Source organism: Manis javanica, chromosome 11, assembly GCF_040802235.1.
Source record: "Manis javanica isolate MJ-LG chromosome 11, MJ_LKY, whole genome shotgun sequence".
Lineage (NCBI taxonomy): Eukaryota > Metazoa > Chordata > Mammalia > Pholidota > Manidae > Manis > Manis javanica.
The window spans coordinates 3317969-3339957 of NC_133166.1; the positions used below are offsets into that span (position 1 = coordinate 3317969).

Here is a 21989-nt window from a genome sequence, read left to right on the forward strand (position 1 = left end):
ACATTTCAACTCTGGAATTCACATTCTTCATCATCATTCTAGGAATTATCAGAGTTTCAAAAATGGAATCCATTATTATATAAATAAAAACAAGAGGTGTTCTTGAAAGGTATATTTGCTGGCAGACATTCTCCAAAACAGCTGATAGAGGACACTGTGATTTGGGCAGTACTAACTAAAATTTCTCAAATACATTGGCACGGTTGTATTTATAGTAAAAATAACTCTGTAATGGAACGAACAATTTATCAGGTGACTATATTGCTCTGGAGAAAATATCGGTAATAGTCAGGGTACAGGCTAACCTGTAAACAGAGCAGGTCAACAAAGAGTCAGTATCCTTGGTCATAAGGTGCAGAGTTTAGCTGACTTGGGTTTGTGAATGGCTGTTTTTCACAAGGTCATCCTGGAACCTAGGTTGCCTCTGTGTTATTGAATTGTTTTCTCCCAGATGCAGTTCTCTTTTGTATCCTGCACTGTTGAAGAAGATTCATCCATTATTTCATCCAAATACACTGTGAAACGTGCGGTTATCATGTTGGACAAAGAATACCCAAGTTTGTCATAACTGATGACTTTAAAAGAGGAATTAAATACGTTTAGTAGATAAAGGATCACTCTGGCCATCCTTGCCTCACCAGTTGAATTACTGATTTGAATGGTAGAAGCCTAATATTCTGGAATATGGAAAACTTTGAGTTTTGTTGGAGATGTATATTTAGGAACACTTTTGATGAAGATTTTTATTTCTAAGAGAAAATTTTACCCCGATAATCATACACATCAAAGTACTTTTAAGATCCTGTGGCTTAGAAACCTTAATATTTTTATAACATAAAATTTGGTCTACTACATGAATAGTTATGTGTACCTGAAAATAAGTTTTCTCTCTTTCAGATGAAATTTGCATATACATTCTGGCCTCAAACATTTTCTTTTTCTAATACACAAGTGAAATCCAAGTTATACAAAGTAACAGCAATGTGTCTATAAATGAATATTGAATATGGATCAGTATAAACATAGAGGTATGAATATGACACAATTTAAATTTTGTAAAATGCTGCATTGAAGGACTCATTAATGATTTATTGTATAACATGTATAAAAACTTAATTAAAACAAAGTCATTTCCTTTCATAGATCTAATGATTGAAAAATAAAATGATACTCAACATTCTTTTTAGTTTCATTCAATGCTTAAATTTTACCTTCCTATGAAATAGTATCCCTTAAAATATTTTTCATTGCATCCTTTAATCTTTGATCCTGAGAATGGAAGGTTGTGGATACAGGAAGCAAAATTTTGAGTGGGTCCCTAGGAGTAACAGTGAGAAGTGCCACCACCATTTCTACCCCTTGATCCTGTACCAATGGGCCACGGCTCTGGGAGAAAAAGCCCCGTACACTGGATGCTGACTCAGAGCATTGCAGCCTGTAGTCATGGTCTTTACTTAAAAATGTGCAAGAAGAATAAAAAGACCCTAAGAACCTAAAACAAAACATTTTTATCATAAGTTCTTGATATAGAGACAATGCACATCACTCTTAAATTGTTTCTGTTTAATGTCCAGTGTGAAAAATAGAATTAGTTGATAAACCAATTTTTCTGATACACACTTATCATTGCCTTTTTACATCTTTGTTCCTCAACCTGTAGATGATGGGATTTAGCAAGGAAATCACAACGGTGTGAAATACTGACACCATCGTGTCATGGTCTGAAGCATAGCTGGAACTTGGTCTCAGATACATGAAGAGGATCGTTCCCTGATAAACTGTCTCTCTGGTTAGGTGAGAACCACATGTAGAAAAGTCTTTTTGTCTCCCTTCAACAGAATGAATGTTCAGAATGGCCAACAGAATGAAGCCATGGGAGATGAGCACAATCAGGGTAGTGACTGTCTCAGTGGCCCCCACAAAGTAGAAGAGCAGAAGCTGGCTTGTGTGTGTGTCAGAGCAAGAAAAAGCCAGGAGACACGGGATGTCACAGAAGACATGTCTGATTTTATTAGATGCTCAGAAGGAGCAGCTAAATGTGTCCATTGTGTGTACAGAAGCATGCAAGCTGCCACCAACACAGGAAGCAATGATAGGGGAACACAGACTCGGGGAGACATGCTCACTGCATACAGGAGATGGGTGCAGATTGCTACATAGCAATCATATACCATTGCAGCAAGGAGAAAACCCTCTGCAGATGCACAAGTAACAAGGAGAAGCATCTGTGCTGCACATCCAAGGAACCAAATGGTTTTGTTCTTTGACACAAAATCTGCTGACATATCTGGGGTAATGACTGAGGAGAAGCAGGCACCGATAGGTCAGAGCACACTAAGATAGGCGACAGCACACTGAGAAAAGAGTACATGGTTTTTGGAGTAAGGAATCCCCACTGACCTATAGAGCCAAAGCCAGGTTTCCCTACATAGCAAAGAGGTAGATGACTAAAAACAGGAAGAATTAAATTATCTGTAATTCAAGCTCATCTGTGAAGCCCTTCAGTATATATATGGTGACTCCAGACACATTCTGCTTGTTGACACCTCATGAGGGAAAATTGAAGATCTTCATAAAGGATATAAAATGTCGGTGCAACTGGTCTTACTATTTTGGTGTGCTTGCATTTTATATTATTTTATCTTACTTTATAGAGTGTAAAAGGAGAACAGAAAGGCCTGTTAGTCATGAAATGAGAATTGGATATTGAATATACAGTATAATAATAATTATGGAAATCTATAGGCACACAAATTAGCTCTACACTAACAAAAGAAAATAATTGTGGGATAATCATCAAAACGTTACAAGTCTTGATTTGTTTTCATTTTGTTCTTTGAGTTTTCTTATACTCTAATTTTCTCCTGATGGACATAATTACTCCTATGATAGTATCACCCTTTTAAATACAATATGGTCCATTGTGAAAAATGGATCTTCGCATTCCACATGGTTTCAGCCACAGAGTAAAGAGATGTTTCCCCAGAAATAGCTTCTCCACCATTCCAGTCAAAAATTGAAGGCATCACCAAGGAGGACAAACCCCCCAGGCCCTCCACCGTGTGGCCTCTAAGGGAAAAGGCGACCTCTTCCTGGAACCCTAAGGGGGCTGCAAATAGTCCTTGAACCTGTATCCTTGGAAACATGCCATGCAAAACAGGCCAAGCAATGTTCCTGGGAAACAGGTCCCCAAGGAGGAGCAGATGTTGCACGATCATCAGCTCCCATGCACGAGGGGCGTGGAATTAAAAGCATAGGAGGCAAGGCTGCTGAGCGCTCCTTATATTCACAGGAGCTCCCGAAGTTCTTTTAGATCAGATTTTCCATTTGACCAGGACCTGAGCATAAGTTCTAGGTTGATTTCTTTGTACCTCAGAATAAAACAAAATGAGAAGATTAAAATTTAAACAGAACACTTCTCAAAAAAAAAAAACAAGTGTCATGCTACAGAAGTTTAGGATTCAAATGGTTTTTCACATTAATTCATGAGACATATGTGAGGTTGACAAATTTCTAACAGATAATAATGCAATAAGGATTATTTTCCTACCCCTGGCTCACAGTAAGTATTATTCTCAAGAGTAGAAGGTGTTTGTTAAGATCAAATAAAATGGGAATGTTATGAGAATAGTACGTGAATTCAAGGAATCAGAAATAGATTGTTGATGGAATTAGGGTCTACAAGTAATGTACATATTTTAGAAATATGGTATTTGGAAGAAATTTGATTTTGAGTGATCAAGTTGGGAAAACTTCATATCTTTTGAAATTAACAATAACAGGTGGTCCTTAGTTTTAATACATCCTGCTAAATCAACTAGATTGAAATTTCTTTGTCATGCTAATTAAGTGTCATGTATACTGGAAACAAAAGAAAGGTAAATAATACCCCCAAATTGTTATTCTATCATTGTTTATGTCTGTAGCATCTTTTCTCACATTAGATGAAATTAAATATAAACAGAAATGCAGTATTATGAAAATGTTTTCTGAAGTCTATCTTGGTAAAAACACAGCCAGCATTTCATAGCTCTGACTCTGGATTGGTTACTTAAACAGGACCCATTTCTCATCTAAACAATGTGGCTTATGGTGGGCACATATGACATATGTTCTCATGTGGAGTAAATGCATTACTCAAAGGAAGCATTTACAACAGTGTGAGGCTCATTCTAATAATGTTAGTTGTTATTATGACTTACCTAAATGTCAATTTATTCATATTGCATGGGTCTATACAACGATGGCCATGACTCTTAAGGTTTTTCAGTCATAATCTCTATTTCACTCATTATAATCACTTTATAAAACACGACACTACAATAAATATGTCACGTCGTTCATACAGATGCAAGATTTTTCTGAAGTCATTGCTGCCAAATATCAACGCTGACTTCTCAGCAGTTCAGAGCAGTTACCACTATGGGCGGAAGGAACACCACGCAGGTGGCAGACTTCATCCTTCTGGGGCTGACGGACTCCCCGGAGGTGCAGCTGGTCCTCTTCCTGCTGTTCCTGCTGATGTACCTGCTCACAGTGCTGGGGAACGCAGGCATGTTCCTGGGGATCCGCCTGGACGTTCGGCTTCACACCCCCATGTATTTCTTCCTCAGTCACCTGTCCTTTCTCGACCTCATTTACTCAACCGTCATCACACCTAAAACCTTGGAGAACTTACTGGCTTCCACCAAGTATGTTTCCTACCTGAGCTGCCTCACCCAGATGTACTTGTTTGTCTTCTTGGGCGCCACAGAATGTATTCTTCTCTCCTCAATGGCCTATGATCGCTACGTAGCCATCTGCAACCCCCTTCACTACCCTGTCATTATGTCCACAAGGCTCTGCTGTTCCCTCATCTTGGGGTCCTACTTCATTGGATTTATGAATGCCACTGTCAATGTACTTTTTGTGAGCAGGTTGCATTTCTGTGACTCCAATGTAATCCATCACTTTTTCTGTGATACATCCCCAATATTAGCCCTGTCTTGCACTGACACACATGACATTGAAATCATGATATTTATTGTTGCTGGTTCCACTCTAATGGTGTCTCTTACCACAATATGTGTGTCTTACGTGTCCATTCTGTCTACTATCCTGACAATTACTTCCACTTCAGGGAAGCGGAAAGCCTTCTCTACTTGTGCGTCCCATCTCCTGGGAGTCACCATCTTTTATGGGACTACAATGTTCACTTATTTAAAACCAAGTAAGTCCTACTCTTTGGGAAAGGATCAAGTAGCTTCTGTGTTTTACACAATCGTGATCCCCATGCTGAACCCACTCATTTACAGTCTTAGGAACAAAGAAGTAAAAAATGCTCTCATTAGAATCATGCAGAAGAGACAGGACACCAGGCCATTAAAATAACAGTGATGCTAACTTTTAGGAATTTTTTCTTCCCTTTGATGTACTTCCTTATTCTCTCTCAATAACAATTGAATCCCTTAATTCGTATTGATTTCTGTTGTATCTTCCTGTAGCTGACTAAATAAGATCTTGGGCATTTCCAGGAATATGTCTTTACAAATGTACTTGTAATAGGAAACCGTGAAATAAGTGTTAAATGTATCACCTAAATATATGTGTTTTTAAGGGCAACTGATGTTCAAAGTAAGAATATTAATTGTCATGTCCTCAAGTATATTATACAATGTCTCACAAATATTCTAACTCCAGAAAATTTTATTAAGCAAAGGAGATTAATTTTTGGCACAATAATAAAAGCTTCAAATTTTTCATTTTTTTATATAGAGATGAAATAGCAGAGTTATGACAAGCACTTGCTTTGGATCCAAACATTCCAGGATTTAGATTCTAGATCAGCTGCATTTTTAGCTGTATAAACCTTAATAACTCCTGAAATTTAAGCCTCAGTTTTCTCAACTGTACAAAATAAATAGTAATTCCAGGTCAACAGAGTAATGGATGTAAACCAATGTAGGAAATACTAATAAATACTGGCCACGATCGTTAGAAGATTTACATTCCTACAGAATTATTAATGTACAATGATTTTTCTTAAAGATTATTCACTTGCATTTTGTGAATTTTATTTGGTTAATATAATTGACAAATGCGCAACAGCTAAGGAAAATACAACACTTCGTAATTTTGCATTTAGAATGGTATGTGTTAGCATGGAGAGATTTGGAAAATATTGAAAAATTAGGGAAATAGAAACGCCTTCTAAGTTATTTGCATTTGCCCTATAATTTCTCTGTTAACAGTAGTATCTTTTATCATGTAAGATGTAGTCTGATGTAATTTAAGAAATATTGTCCATGTTTACAGTACAAAGCCAAAATGCTGTTTCATGTAAATGTGGAATAAATTAAGATTAGAAAAGTGCATGGATAAAATATGAACAGCTGTGGTTGCAACCCAATAATTGATAGATATGGTATTACCATTTTTTGTAGAGAGCTTACCAAGAGCCAGGCAATATTTGAAGGGCTTTAGCTATATAACTAACATAGTTTATCATCACACGACAACTTTCAGGTAGTACTCGCAATATCTAAACTTCCATCTCACATCATGGAGAGTGATCTTCGTCCTTGTTTAGACAAAGATTTAAGTATGATCCTGGAATTCTGCTTTTATCACAGACGCCTCACATCCAGCCAATCGGCATGCTATGCTAAACACAGAATCTGACCATTATAACCTTATATTGCTTATATTCATCATTCCATATAGTTTTTATTGTTCTCCTTAGTCTACCAGGCATAAAAAAATTCAGTCCAGTGCCATTGTTACCACCGTAATTATTAAGAAAGCAAACACAGCTTTTGCTCATGACACTTTTGCTCTGTGTAGTGAACAATGGTTTTGAGTGTGTGAAAGAATGTTCATACCTACAAAAGGAATAATATTTAGTTCACAGCAATAGATCTCATCTACTAAAATCTAGGTCTATAGACATTTTTCTTACTGCTTGATGGTTAAAGTTATCTAAACATGTAACAAATGCGTCAAGGTAAATTTTATTTTGTTGTTTCTAGGCAGCCCGTATTTTCATTTTCTCCCAGAATAATCCCAGTGTCAAATATTTTGACTGCATATCACCCTAACAGCACTGCATTTTTGAAAATGTAAGTAATTACTGTTATTGTTATAACCAAGATTTCAAAAGAAAACTCTCACCTAATGAGGGAGTCCCTAGGACATGGAAAGCAGCTTTCTGAATATCTCATAATCACAGACTAAAATTTACTTCCACACTAGGCCTGCCAACCCATTGCTCCCCTCTCTCTCTCATTGCTCAACCACTCTCTCCCTCTCGCTCTCCTGGATGGTTCTACCCACTGTTTTATCTTTCCTTCTTTTCTGACTCATGAAAGAAATGGCTCTTTTATCTTTTATGAATAAACGATCTTCATTTTGTTTTGTCTTGTTTATAATTCATTAATCTTACCTAAGTTCTCTTTTTGGTTCCCCTATTTTATTAGGTTTGTGGAGGAGGAAAAAATATTTTCATTTTGCCCTTCTAGGTTCTAGGCTGAGTCCCTCCTATAATAAAAGACACACAGAAATTTTGTAAAACGTATGCCTTCTTTACACATGGGAGAGTCCAGGAAAAGTGAGCCACTCATCCTTACTCTCTTTCTTGGATTATTCTAGCCATGTTTTCTCTATCTTTCAAGTTAGCTCCTCCCTGAAATGGCCCAGACAGAACCTTAAATACCACTTCCAGCTAAAGACAAAAGAAGCTGTTAACAGATGGGGTGCAGTTATGGAAGGTTACCAGAAAAACCAAAGGAAACAAAGGTAAGGTTGTTATGCAGATATAAGCCCCTGCGTTCTCTCTCCCATGGATAAATTTCTAGAGATTTAGTCAGCCTTCTCTCACAGGCAAGGAAAGGGAGATAACCTTACAAATGAACATTTCCCTTACAGATATATTGTACTTAAAATTATATTATATTTTCTCTAATATATTTATATTTCATAATATCAATATGTCTATAGCTCCTTCTCTGGGAAGTGCAATTTTTTACTCATTTTTAGGCTATTTTTGAATAGTTTATCTACCCATACCTCCACCACCATATTTTGAAAGGCATATAGCCTGTGCAAACTCCTACTATATACTACACTGCTCTCTGGAATGCATTTCTCAATGGACCTCTAACTTCTGAGAAACAGCATAAGTGCAAATCTGACTCTACCTGATATCAAGAAGCCAGTTTCATTCAATTTATTTCATTTTCACTAATTTGCTTCTTCAGGAATTCCTGCAATGCTTCTTTAAATAGACCTAGTCAGGAAATATATTCATACTTGTTATTTTGATAGAGAAGGTATCATAAAGGTAGTAAAATAGACATAAGCTTGAGGAATAAAAATAATTATCAGGAACATTACAAGAACACCACAGTAGTAACAGACTGAAAAACAAAACAGCATAGGAGGGGGGAAAAGATGGTGGCATGAGAAGTGAGACATAAACCTCCTCCCAAAACTACATATAACATGAAAATACAGCAAATACAACTAATCCTGAAAGAGTGACTTGAAGACTGCAGGAGATGGCCTACATCTGGGGAAAAGAGAAGAATTCAAAGAAGAAGGTAAAGTAGCAAAGTCATGATTCAGTATGATCCAAGCCTTCCTCCAACCCCAGTTCACAGGCAGGAAGAAGAGAAATGGAGCAGGGAGGGAGTATAAGCCCCGGACTGCTAAACACCCACCCCTGGAGATCTGCTCTGGGAGCATGAACCCACATTACATGGTGCTCTGGAGATTAGAGGAGTTGGAAAGCAAAGACAGGAAGAATACTCAGACTGAAATTCCAGCCTCTTGTGGAGAACAGGTACCCACAACTAGCTGCTCTGAAAATAAAGAAAAGTGGGCACTTTGAAAGACTTCCCATCAGTGAGAGGGGTGCTAAATGGGCAAGGATTATACAGAATTTGCTGCTTAGGAGAAAGGCCAGATGGACAAAATCATCCCGGTGCACTCAGCCCAGCAGGTTGGGAACTTTCAGGAGCTTCAGATGCTCCATCCCACTAGCTAGCAATGCAGCGCTGAGGCCCCAACTGCAATATACATCCTGTCACTCCTTCCTCCCAGCAGGCACTGGTCTGCTTGCCTGATGCCCTCACAACTGCATCAGGCCAGCTGGAGGGCAGCCCTGCCTCCGGCAGCTGCAGGGGCATAATGCAGAGGCTCCTCCTTTGTACTCAGCCCACTGGACCTGGAAGTGGAGGTAAGCACTGCAACCAGAAAGCAGGAAAGAGCTCTTTCCTCTGGGCAGGCACTGGGACTGCTCACATGTGACCCCCGCCATTGCTCCAGGTGCTGGGCAACCCTAGAGGGTAGAGGTTCTGGCACTAGAGGGTGCTGCCTACACAAAGTTATTATTCCATAGTAACCATTAGAAATATGAAACAGAAAAAGAACTTTGCACAAACAAAATCCCACAAGCACCAGAAGGGGGCTAAGTGAAACTGAAATCACCAATCTTTTCAACAAAGATTTCAAAATAAAATTACAAACATGCTCAAGGACCTACAGGAAAATATCACAGGGAGGAGTTCAAGAAAGAAGTGGAAACTTTGAAAAATACAGTATCTGAAATGAAACATACAATGGAGGGACTTAAAAGTAGATTAGATGAGGTAGAGGACACAGTAAATGAAATAGAAATTAGAGAACAGGAAAACAAAGAAGCTGAGGCACAGAGAGAAAAAAGGATCTGTAGGAATGATAGAATAATAAGAGAATTGTGGGACCAATCCAAACAGAACAACATCTGCATGATAGGGTTACCAGAAGAAGAGAGAGAAAAAAGGGAAAGAAAGTCTCTTTGAGGACATGGAAGATTTCCCCAATCTGGGGAAGGAAATAGTCTCTCAGGGTATGAAAGTACAGAGATCTCTAAACACAAGGAACCCTAGGAAGACAACACCAAGACATATAATAATTATAATAGCAACAATCAAGGACAAGGAGAGAGTATTGAAAGCAGCCAAAGAGAGAAAAAAGATCACATACAAAGGAAAACCCAACAGGCTATCATCAGACTTCTCCACAGAAACCTTACAAGCTAGAAGGGAGTGGCATGATATATTTAATGCAATGAAACAGAAGGACATCCAACCAAGAATACTCTGCCTGACAAGATTATCATTTGAATTTGAAGGAGGGATTAAACAATTTCCAGAAAAGCAAAAGTTCAGGGAAATATACCTCCCACAAACTATCTCTACAGTGTATTTTAAAGGGACTGCTCTAGATGGAAGTGCTCTTAAGGCTAAACAGCTGTCACCAGAGAAAATAAACCACAGTGAAGGAAGTAGATTACTCAATTACTAAGGAAATGCAGTAAATCACCTACCTACCAAGTCAGTCAAGGGGTAAACAAAGAGTACAGAATATGACACCTAACTATATAAAGTGAAGGAGGAAGAAAAAGAAGGGATAGAAAAAAAGAACCTTTAGATTGTGTTTGAAATAGTGTAATAAGTGACCTAAATTAGACTGTTAGATAGTGAAGAAGCTATCCTTGAACCTTTGGTAACCGCGAATCTAAAGCCTGAAATGGCAATAAGTTCATATCTATTGATAATCAAACTAAATGTTAATGGACTGAATGTACCAATTGAAAGACACAGAGTTACAGAACGAATAAAAAAGCAAGACCCATCTATACGCTGCCTACAAGAGACTCACTTCAAACCCAAAGACATACGCAGACTAGAAGTGAAGGGGTGGAAAATGATATTTCATGCAAATAAGAGGGAGAAAGAAGCAGGAGTTACAGTACTTGTATCATACAAAATAGACTTCAAAACAAAGAAAGTAACAAGAGACAAAGAAGGACATTACATAATGATAAAGGGGTCAGTCTAACAAGGGGATATAACTACAATAAATATCTATGCACCTAACATAGGAGCACCTAAATAAATATTGGCCAGTATTAACAATTCACCAGGTATGAAAATCTACTGCCATGAATGAAAACACTAATTTTTATATATTCTTTTTTATATCTTCATTTTAAGCAAAGAAAAATCTACAGTAACAAATTGTATTGAGTATTTCGATTTCTGTGACCTATAATAAGCCATAATCTAACTAATTATGTGAATTTCTATGTTCTGTGGTCAAACAGATCTGTTTTAAGATCCTGGTTCTATCATGCATTTAGTACCTGTCCGACTTTGGTCATGTTAACTTGACTGCTATTCTAAGATTTAATAAAACAGAGTAATAATACCAATTTATTTCATAAGGCTGTTATAAGGATTAAATAAAACAATATAGACAAACCAGGGAACTCTGCTTGGTAGGGTCTTTTAGTGACGATTGGAGAAATTATCTTTTTATATAATCAAAAGTCTTGCTATATCTGAGAAGTTGATTTTTGTTGCCCTTCTATATTTTAGCCTACTGGGAAAATTCACCCTACCACTTTTAATAGCTTGAGTAAGAAATCTTTAAGGACATCTGGCTTCCTTGTGGCTTCAATGGTATTCCTAAACAATACCTCTATCTGTAATTTTGTAATGTTTCCAAAAGGCTATTTCCTTTTATTTCACCCCTTATATTTGATTTAATTTGATTCTGCTTTCTTAATCTTGGACCGATGACCAGGTTCTCAAGCTCATTTCTGAATAAAAAGGACAGAGAAACTTTATGCCCTCAAATTGTGTCTTATAAAATCCATTGATAATTTAAGGGCTAAAGAGCATGATTACTCCATGTATCTTCATTAATTTTCACCTTATTGGTTTTGACTTTTTCCTCTCACTCATGAAATGTTATGCAGTACATTCATTATATTTCTGTCCATAGGTTATAATTAAACTTTTAAATAAATATAATTGTATTGATGAAATTAGATATCATACAAGTTTTTTGGAAAGTAATTTAGCAAAATATTAAAATGAAAGTGTTTATATGTGTTTCACCAAAGAATTATATTATTAGAAATCGATTGAGATGAAAACCATTAGAAAAATTAAATTGTTTTATATATAGACATTATCAGTATACTATAAATTACGTTGTAAAATTAAAAACTCTTAGTATAACACAAGGAGATGGATACTTTGGTAGGTCTAATGTAGAATTAAACTTTTGTCTGTGATTAAAAGTTATTCAGAAAGCTGTTTGCCATGTCTTAAGAAGTCCCTTATTAGGTGAGAATTTTCTTTTGAATCTTGGTTATAACACTAACAATGATAACTTATACTTTGCAAAATACAATGCTGTTATGGTGATAAGCAAATCAAAATATTTGACAAAAGGATTATTCTGCAAGAAAATATAGGTGACTGAGAAACAAAGAAATAAAGTTGCCTTAATACATGTGTTACGTGATTACATAGCTTTAATCATCAAGCAATAAGAAAAAAATGTCCATAGACACAGATTTTAACATAAGATTTATTGCTATAAGCTAAATATTATTCCATTCAATAGATATAAACATTCTTTTCACAAAAGTAAAACCAGTGTTTATCACATTGGAAGTCAGTAGAGATTCAAAATAATAATTTGGGAATAAGAGGGATCCAAAAGACACAATGTCAAAAATTATTTTAAACTGAAGATACCTGGGAATCAACTGAGACAGAAAGCATTGTTTAGAGTCCCCTTATGCCATGAAAGGCAGAACATTTTTGGTCAAGTAAATGATGAATCAACAGAAAGACAAACAAAGGATTCATTTGCTTTTGAAAAGGGAACAAGGAAATACACAAAAGAGAAGAAAAACTGCCTTAAAAATTTAGCATCATTGTTATTTTATTTTCCTGGAGTCCTTCTGCATGATTCTAATGAGAGCATTTTTTACTTCTTTGTTCCTAAGACTATAAATGAGTGGATTCAGCATGGGGATCACAATTGCATAAAACACAGAAGCGACTTTATCCTTTCCCAAAGAGTAGGACTTACTAGGTTTTAAATAAGCAAACATCAGAGTGCCATGAAAGGTGGTGACTCCCAGGAGATGGGAGGCACAAGTAGAGAAGGCTTTCCGCTTCCCTGAAGTGGAAGTAATTTTCAGGATGGTAGACAGAATGGAAACATAAGACACAGATATTGTGATAAGAGACACCAGGAGAGTGGAACCAGCACCAATAAATAACATCATTTCAACCTCATGCGTGTTGGTGCAAGACAGGGCTAAAATTGGGGATGGGTCACAGAAAAAGTGGCGGATTACATTGGAGCCACAGAAATCCAATCTGCTCATGTAAAGCACGTTGACAGTGGAATCCATAAAACCAACAAAGTAGGACCCCAAGATGAAGGAACAGCAGAGTCTTTTGGACATAACAACTGGGTAGTGGAGAGGGTTGCAGATGGCTACGTAGCGATCATATGCCATCGAGGAGAGAAGAATACATTCAGAGGCACCCAAAAGAACAAAAATATACATCTGGGTGAAGCAACTCATGTACGAAATATACTTGGTGGAAGTTAGTAAGTTATGTAAAGTTTTAGGTGTAATGACAGTTGAGTAAGTGAGGTCGAGAAAGGAGAGATGACTGAGGAAAAAGTACATGGGGGTGTGAAGCTGGATATCCAGGCGGATCACCAGCACCATCCCTACGTTCCCCAGCACTGTGATCAGGTATATGAGCAGGAACAGCAGAAAGAGGACCAGCTGGACCTCCGGGGAATCCGTCAGCCCCAGAAGGATGAAGTCTGTCACCTGCGTGGTATTCCTTCTACACATAGTGGTCAGCTGGTTTGAACTGCTGAGAAGTCAGTGTTGACATTTAGCAGCAATGAACTCAGAAATGCTTGTGTCTGTATGAACGACATGGAATATATACTTTACTGTCATGTTGCCAGAAAGTGATAACAATCAGTGAGTTACAGAATGCGACTGAAAAAAAAATCTTAGTTTTATGACCAAACATAGAAATAGGTATACACTGACATTTAGATATGACGTAATAATAGCTAACATCTGGCATAATTAGAATAACTTGGCCTGTTCTAAATGCTTCCTGTTCAAAATGCATACAGTTCACATGAGAATATAATGCCATAGGCACCCACCAGTAGCTTCACTGTTAAGAGGAGAAGCAGCATCCAGTTTAAGTAACTAATCCATAGTCAGAATTAGATGTTGACCATGATTCTACCAAGATAGATTGACTCCAGAGAGCATTTTCATAGTGCTATATTCCTGTTTGCATTTAATTTCAGCAAATGTGAGAAAACATGCTACAGATATAATAAACAATGATAAAAAACTATTTTCACACATTATTTACCATCCCTTTGTTTCCAGAATACATGACATTTAATATACATGACAAAGAAATTTCCAGCTAGGTAGCTTTAGGAGGCTGTATTAAAACTATGGAATACATGTGAATATTAATTTCAAAAGATGTGATCTTTTCCTAACTTGAGCACTCAAAAACAAATGTCTTTCAAATACTATACTTCTAATATATGTACATCACTTGTAGACCCTGATTTCATCAATTCTCTATTTCTGGTTCCACAAATTCTGGCATTATTCTTGGTAAAGTCTAAATGATATGGATATGCATACTCATCTCATAGCATCCCCATTCTATTCGATCCTAACTAAAGCGCTTTAGACTCAAGAGTAATACTTACTGTGAGCCAGAGTTGGTGCCAAAAAAACTATTCCAATATTAACTGTCTAGAAATTTGTCAACCTCACATGTTGCTCACAAATTAAATTTGATAACTGTTTTCGTTGAAAATTTCCATAATATAGTGCTTGTGTTCCCTGAGACAAGTTCTGTTTAAATTTTAGTGTGTTCATTTTTTTTTATTTGAGATAAAAAGAAATCAACCTAGAACTTTTGTTCAGGTCCCGTTCAAATGGAAAATTTGATCTGAAAGAATCTCGGAGCTCCTGTGAACATAAGGAAAGCATAGTAGCCTTTCTTACTTCCCCGGCTTTTAATTCCAGGGCCCCTCAAATACTGGGAGTACATGCAATGTTTGGTTATCTCTGAGGACCAATTTTCCAAGGAATACTGCTTGGCCTGTTTTGCTTGACGTGTTTCCAAGGACACAGGTTTGACTAATTGCAGCTCCCTTAGGTTTCCAGGAACTGGTTGCCTTTTCCCTTAGAGGCCACATGGTGGAGAGCCTGGTGGTTTGTCTTCCTTTATGATGCCCTAAATTTTTTAGTAGAATAGTAGAGAAGCCATTACTGGAGAAATAGATTAAACATTTAGACTAAGGAGTCTAAATACATAGACTGGTATTTCTTGAAATATTATGACTATTGTTATATTATCAGTTGACAAAAAACATAATTTCAGTATAAGCATTGACAAGAGCCCCATCACTAGCTTCCCCCAGAAGAGTTCATCAGGTAATCAGTGTATCTTTTGAAGCATCACAAGGAAAACGTGGTGCAGGCTCCTCGGTTTATTCTGGCCGTCACCTCATCCACCCACAGAGCCATGCGTGTGCAACGGGCTGACTTTTTGTGTGCTTGTTCTGTATTTTATCTTATTTTATTTTATTTTATGAAATATAAAAGAACAGAAAGGCCTTTTCATCATGAAATGAGATTAGATATGACTGTACAGTATAATAATTATTATTCAAATCTATAGGTAGACAAATAAACATTATATGAACAAAAGAAAATACTTGGGAGAAATTCATCAAGATGTTACAAGTTTTGATTTGTTTTCATTTTGTTACATTCTAATTTTCTCCTAGTGGACATATTGACTCCTATGGTAATATCACCCTTTTAAATATAAAAATGTTTCATTGTGAAAAATGGATCTTTCCATCCCAGATGGTTTCAGTCACAGAGTAAGGAAGTATTTCTCTAGGAAGACCTTCTCCACCATTCTAGTCAAAATTAGGGCCTCACAAAGGAGGACAAACCCCCAGGCTCTCGAACGTGTGGCCTCTAAGGGAAAAGGCAACAAGTTCCTGGAAACCTAAGGGAGCTGCAATTAGTCCTTGAACTTATATTCTTAGAAACATGCTACGTAAAACAGGCCAAGCAGTCTTCTTTGGAAATTGGTCCCCACGGAAGACCAAATGTTCTGTGATCATCCACCCCCGGTACATAAGGGCCCTGAAATGACCAGCATGAGAGGCAAGGCTGCTCTGCTCCACTTATGTTCACAGTAGCTCCCAAGGTTCTTTTATATCACAATTTCCATTTGATCAGGACCTGAACAAACGTTTTAGGTTGATTTCTTTTCACCTCAAATAAAACAAAATAAACACACTGATATTTAAACAGAACTTGTCCAAAGGAAAACAAGTTTTATACTACAGAAATTTTTTTTACCTAAAATGGTTTTAAAATTTAATTTGTGAGCAACATTTGAGATTGACGATTTTCTACACAGATAATATTGGAATCAGGTTTCTTCCCATCAACTCTGACTCACAGTAGATACATTCCCAAGACTAGAGGGCTTTAACTAAGATCAAATAAAATGGGACACTACTAGAAGAGAATGCATAACCACATCATTTAGACCTTACCAAGAGTAATGCCAAGATTTGTGGAACCAGAAATAGAGCGTTGATGGAATTAGGGACTAGAAGTAATGTATGTATTTTAGAAATGCAATATTTGGAAGACATTTGGTTTTGAATGATCAAGTTAGGAAAACATCATATGCTTTGCAATTAATGTTAATATATATTGCCCATTGTTTTAATACAGTCTTCTAAAGCCACCTACCTTGAAATTTCTCTGTCATGTATATTAAATGCCCTGTATGTTGGAAACCAAAGGATAGTAAATAATGCCCTAAAATTGTTTTTCTATCATTGTTTATACAAGTAAAATATGAAACAGCTTAAAACATGGGGGTGGTGGGGGAAAGGTATGAGGAACATCAGAAGTAATATGCTCAAGGTAGGGTCACTGAAAAATTGGCATTTGAGAAAAGATTTGAAGTGAAGGGTTGGTCATGCAAGAACACAGTAGGAAAGTGTTTTGGATGACAGGGTGGTGGGATACCAGTGCAAAGGCCCTGTTCAAAGAACAGTGCAAAGGAAGAGAAAGGACTATGCATTAAGAGATTCATTCTATGGGGTATGAGTATGCTGGGGGAGGGGTAACAGAAGAAACAAGAAGATTCGGTAAGTCACAGGAGATAAAGACTGTGGAGAAGAACACAGCCAGTGTGGAGGGGCTGCATGGGGACAGTTGGACTTCCTCTCTTAAAAAACCTTTTTCAGAGACCTTCAGTGATAGGGTCACACTGAAAGAGGTGAAGAAAGAGCTGTATTTAGAGGAAGGGAATTCAGGCAAATAGATAGTAAAGAAAAGGCTCTATAAAATGAGTTCCTTTACCCTAATGTTTTGCATCACTTTGTTTTGGTAAAAACTGCAAAAAAATGTCATTCACTACAATTTGTATTTCATCTCACTCTGATAATCCTTGTCTTTTTAGAGGAATTTATTACACTTAAAAATATTGTATTGCTCTATTTCTCTAATACATTTGTATTTTGTAATACCAATATTTTTATACCTTCCTTTTCTGGAAAATGTATTTTTTTATTTGTTGTTTTTAAGCTATTTTTAAATAGTTTATCTATCTGTACCTCCAACCCCATATTTTGAAAGGTGTATGTCCAATGCAAACACCTACTATATTTTACACTACTCTCTGGAATGAATTTCTCAATGGACCTCCAACTTTTGAGAATGAGTATAAGTGTACATTTGACTCTATCTGGTATCAGAAAGCCAATTTCATTCAATTAATTTTATTTTCACTAATTTACATCTTTAGGAATTCCTGCAATACTTCTTAAAATAGACCTAGTTAGGAAATACATTCATATTTTTTATTTTGATAGAGAAGATATCATAAAGGTAGTGAAACAGACACAAACTCAAGGAATGCAAATGATTAACAGGAACATTATAAGGACACCCCAGTTTTAAGAGACTGAAAAAATAAAACCACTCACTATCTTTATTTTGAAGTCTGATACATCAAACATATTTAGAATTGAATGCCTTTCTTGAGCATAGTAAAAACAAAATAAGATGTCTGGCAAATTTCACACACTATGATCACCTCTGGAACATAGTCCCAAATATCACCTGGACGGGTCAAGAGCAAGAGTTCTGGGAGAATCTGTCAGGAAGACACCCTGAAGCCAAGGCACAGATATGCACGACCCACTACGGAGAGATGTGTATTACAGAGTCTAGAGGGAAGGTACAGAAAGAGCAGCTAGAAGAGAGAAGGAGGGGAACGATACCAGACACGGATGAAGAGGATATCAGAAAATACATATGGACATTTAATCATAACTTTGGACAAATACAATGTGTTACTCCTTCTTGTGATGAGACAGAAAAGGATGACCTGCTGTTTGCTCCTAAAAAGAGACTAACAAGGAAACATTAATAGCATGAAAAGAACAACTAGATATATAATTTATGAGTGCTAAATCATTATATCTTTGAGTAGTTTCATAAGTTGTCACATAATAGACCATAATGTGAAATGTCACATTGTTCAATGAAGTTTTCAAGGGGACAGAGCCAGCTAATATATATCATGGAAGAAAACTGAAAATCCCCAAATCAAATATATACATATACATACACAGACCCCTTCACATGAGCTACCTTCAGCCACACCCAGATCTGAAGATTGATTCTTTTTATGGGAGGTTTGTTTGTGATGTAGGATACATGAGAATTCCTACCCAGTTTACTCTGATTAGTTTAAGTCATATATACAAAGCGTAATTTTATTCATACTTGTTTCCAGACCCTTACCACTAAGGAAAAACTTATATGAAAAATAATGTATCTGTTAATTACTGTGCCATCTTAAATATATCAGTAAGAAGTGTTTTTGAAAATTTTCTACAAATAGGATTTTCAACTAAATGAATATTTTTTTGAATGCCAGTAAACAAACTGTCAAAATACCAAAGCATGATACAAATATGAATAAGGTAGAATCCTCAACTTTAAAGAATTTTTCACTATGCTTCCCCAAGCAAAATGAAAGCAAGAAAATATTTATTCACAATTTCATCAGTGATACATTTGCTGGGTGGTGTGGAGAGCACAAATATGAATAAGGAAACTCTTCTGCCAAGGAGTGCACAGTCTTGTAGGAGAGAGAAGAATATTATAAATATGCACGTTTCTTTTAACAGCACTTCATCAGGTTGATCATCAATTCCTTTCAACATACATTGGAAATTGATACCCCTCTCCTTGATTACTGCTCACTGAAATGACCTCAGTCTCCCTGCCCACTGCCCGCCGTCCAAAGCCAGGCTTACATTCACTTTTCTTCATTCTATACCCTTTTCTTTGCTCGCAGACTCTCAACTATCACTCTAGTCGCTCTAACATTACGAGTCATCATCTCCCATCTCCTCATTTTCTCCTCTCAGTCTGCTGATGGCTGACAAACAATGTGAAACCACATGAAAAGCACATCTACTCATTGTTCACCAGGCTCCATGGCGATGGCGTGCCGCACATGGATGTTCAGGGATGGGTTCAGTCACTGCTCAGATGCTTCTTCCCTTGTTCATCTATGTCTGAATAATTTATGTTCTGACATGATGTCCCAATACAGTCCTTCCATATTCCACACAGCAAATAAAATAATGATGCACCTCTCGAATTTCTCCGAGACTCTAATTTATGGTATGTCTTTTGAGGCCACTCTACTATATTCTGAATTGTTAGAGCAATTAAATGCCTGGACCCATCCAGGCTGGATTTCTTTGTCATATGCACACACCTGTCATGGAAATAGTTTTCTCTGTGTGACTCTCAGGAGAGCATTTTTCACATCCTTGTTCCTCAGACTATAGATCAGTGGATTCAGCATGGGAATGACAATGGTATAGAACACAGATGCCACCTGGGCCTGCATCAGGGATGATGTGTTGTCAGGCTGCAAATATGTGAAGATCAGAGACCCATAGAAGACAGTTACTCCCATGAGGTGGGACGCGCAGGTGGAAAAGGCCTTCTGTCTGCCTGCCGCAGACTGGATGCCCAGGATGGCTGAGATGATGGCAGCATAAGTGACCGCGATGAGGAGAAGAGAACTGAGAGGCGTGAACCCAGCCAAGATGAAGATCACCAGTTCTGTGCTGAAGGCATCTGAGCAGGACAGAGCCAACAGGGCGGTGGTGTCACAGAAGAAGTGACTGATGCTGGAGTCACAGAAAGCCAATCGGCTTATGACACAGACGGATATCAGAGAGTTTGTGAAGCCTATGGTATATGGCATCACTGCCAGCCAGTTACACACTTTCTGGGACATGACCACTGAATACAACAAGGGATTGCAGATGGCTGCATAGCGGTCATAGGCCATTGATCCCAGAAGGAAACACTCACTGCACACCAAACCGACAAAAAAGTACATTTGCACAAAGCAGCCCACAAACGAGATGGTTTTCTGTTCGGATTGGAAATTCACCAGCGCTTTGGGTGTTACAGTGGAGGAATAGACTATGTCAATCAATGCTAAATTGCTAAGAAAAAAGTACATAGGTGTATGAAGCTGAGCATCAATTCTGATTAACATGATTAGTCCAAGGTTCCCCAAGACAGTAAATAGGTAAACCAAGAAAAACACCATGAAAAGGCTGACTTGCAGTTCAGGGTGATCTGCAAATCCAGAGAGGATGAAGAGAGTCACCTCAGTGAAATTGTTCCCAGCCATTCCTACTGACTCAGGCCTTTGGCTTACCTGCTTAATAACAAAAGTTAGAGAAAGATTTATGCCTGAAGACCTAATAATCAGAGTTGACTCAGACCCCAATAATGCCTTAGACTCCGGATGGAAAGCATATAGTTAAGGACTTCAAGTTAATTAAGAACTTACATGATTTTCATTGTTTGCATAAAACTGACAAACACTAATGAAAAAAATTGCAAGTTCACAATGGGTAACACTATAAAAAATACCTGTCTGGAATAAAGAGGTTCCTCCTGAGATATGCCATCCCTACCACTGTTTATGGATTTATACTTGGCCAATTTATCTTTGGAGTAAATTATATGATACTCCTGGAAGATATAAAACTCATAGAAGAGATAGTTTGTGAATGTAATGATACCTTTGTGTGTGGCAGTCTTAATTTCTTAATACCTAACAACTCTTTTACAGGGAGGGTTGCTTTAAGAGCTTAATAAGATCTTAGATGGACATTTGTGATAATTACTTAGACTCAGTAAAGTTTTCTAAATTTTGTAAAATAAATAAATAGAAACAAGGAAGAAAGGGAGGAGGGTGGAAAAAAAGGACTGACGAAAGAAAAGAATGGAAGGGAGAAGGGAAAAAGAAAGAGTAAAAGAAAATGAGAAATAGCCTGCCTTCTTTACCTGCTAATGCAGGTATTTCTCTACAGCATACTCTTTCTCTCTGTTGGTGAACTAAGTCCACATGAGGAACTTAATCTATAATATAGTCAAATTGTTTTGTGTATGTAGTGAGCAACCATCTTTATTTCCAACAAGCACTTGGTTATCTATGACATCGGCCAATAGCCAAGTCACTGGCGAGCAGTAGTTGGTCTTATGTTGAGTATTTAGACTTAATCATTTGGGCCCCCCATGTTCAAACAAGTGTTCCTATTTATATACTCAATCATTCATTCATTTAAGAAGCACTGAGTCAAGGAAGGCATTTTATTTTGCCTGTCATTAAGGCACTTTTCTTAAAAGTTACTGGAAGATGCAGTCATGTAAAAAAGAGAAAGTTTATCGGGGTGACACACACACACACACACAGAATTACAAGAAGAATCAGATGAAAAATTAGACTTACCTGGGGTTTACTCATCCAGAGGAAATCTCCTTCTCTCTCAGCTTATTTTCCATTTATTTTCAGGTTTATGATTACACCACACAAAGACAAAACATTGTGTAATTTTTCACCAATGTCATTAATTTTTGGCATATCATTGTATTTACCTCACAGTTATGAATCTCATGAGTTGTTAGTATAATTAATTAAGATTATTTTTATATGCCTTGA

At 37.2% G+C, this 21989-nt stretch overlaps 3 protein-coding genes and 1 pseudogene across 3 annotated transcripts; 1 reads left to right on the forward strand and 3 right to left on the reverse strand.

Annotated features, from left to right (window-relative positions):
- Window positions 1-1623: 1623 nt before the first annotated feature.
- On the reverse strand, window positions 1624-3228 carry LOC108383449 (olfactory receptor 5T7-like; annotated as a pseudogene).
- A 1194-nt stretch (window positions 3229-4422) lies between these two features.
- LOC108383398 (olfactory receptor 8H1-like) lies at window positions 4423-5370 on the forward strand. Its single transcript, XM_037011778.2, has one exon. It carries the CDS (start codon window positions 4423-4425, stop codon window positions 5368-5370), a length of 948 nt encoding a protein of 315 aa, XP_036867673.2.
- Window positions 5371-12757: 7387 nt separating this feature from the next.
- LOC108383455 (olfactory receptor 8H1-like) lies at window positions 12758-13699 on the reverse strand. Its single transcript, XM_017639949.3, has one exon. The coding sequence runs from the start codon at window positions 13697-13699 to the stop codon at window positions 12758-12760; it is 942 nt and encodes a 313-aa protein (XP_017495438.2).
- Window positions 13700-19739: 6040 nt separating this feature from the next.
- Window positions 19740-20672, reverse strand: LOC108383454 (olfactory receptor 8I2). Its single transcript, XM_017639948.3, has one exon. It carries the CDS (start codon window positions 20670-20672, stop codon window positions 19740-19742), a length of 933 nt encoding a protein of 310 aa, XP_017495437.3.
- Between the last annotated feature and the right edge of the window lie 1317 nt (window positions 20673-21989).

What these genes read in the sequence shown, in the direction of transcription:
- LOC108383454 (XM_017639948.3), bottom strand. Translation starts at nt 20,672, where the DNA reads ATGGCTGGGAACAATTTCACTGAGGTGACTCTCTTCATCCTCTCTGGA.
- LOC108383398 (XM_037011778.2), top strand. Translation starts at nt 4,423, where the DNA reads ATGGGCGGAAGGAACACCACGCAGGTGGCAGACTTCATCCTTCTGGGG.
- LOC108383455 (XM_017639949.3), bottom strand. Translation starts at nt 13,699, where the DNA reads ATGTGTAGAAGGAATACCACGCAGGTGACAGACTTCATCCTTCTGGGG.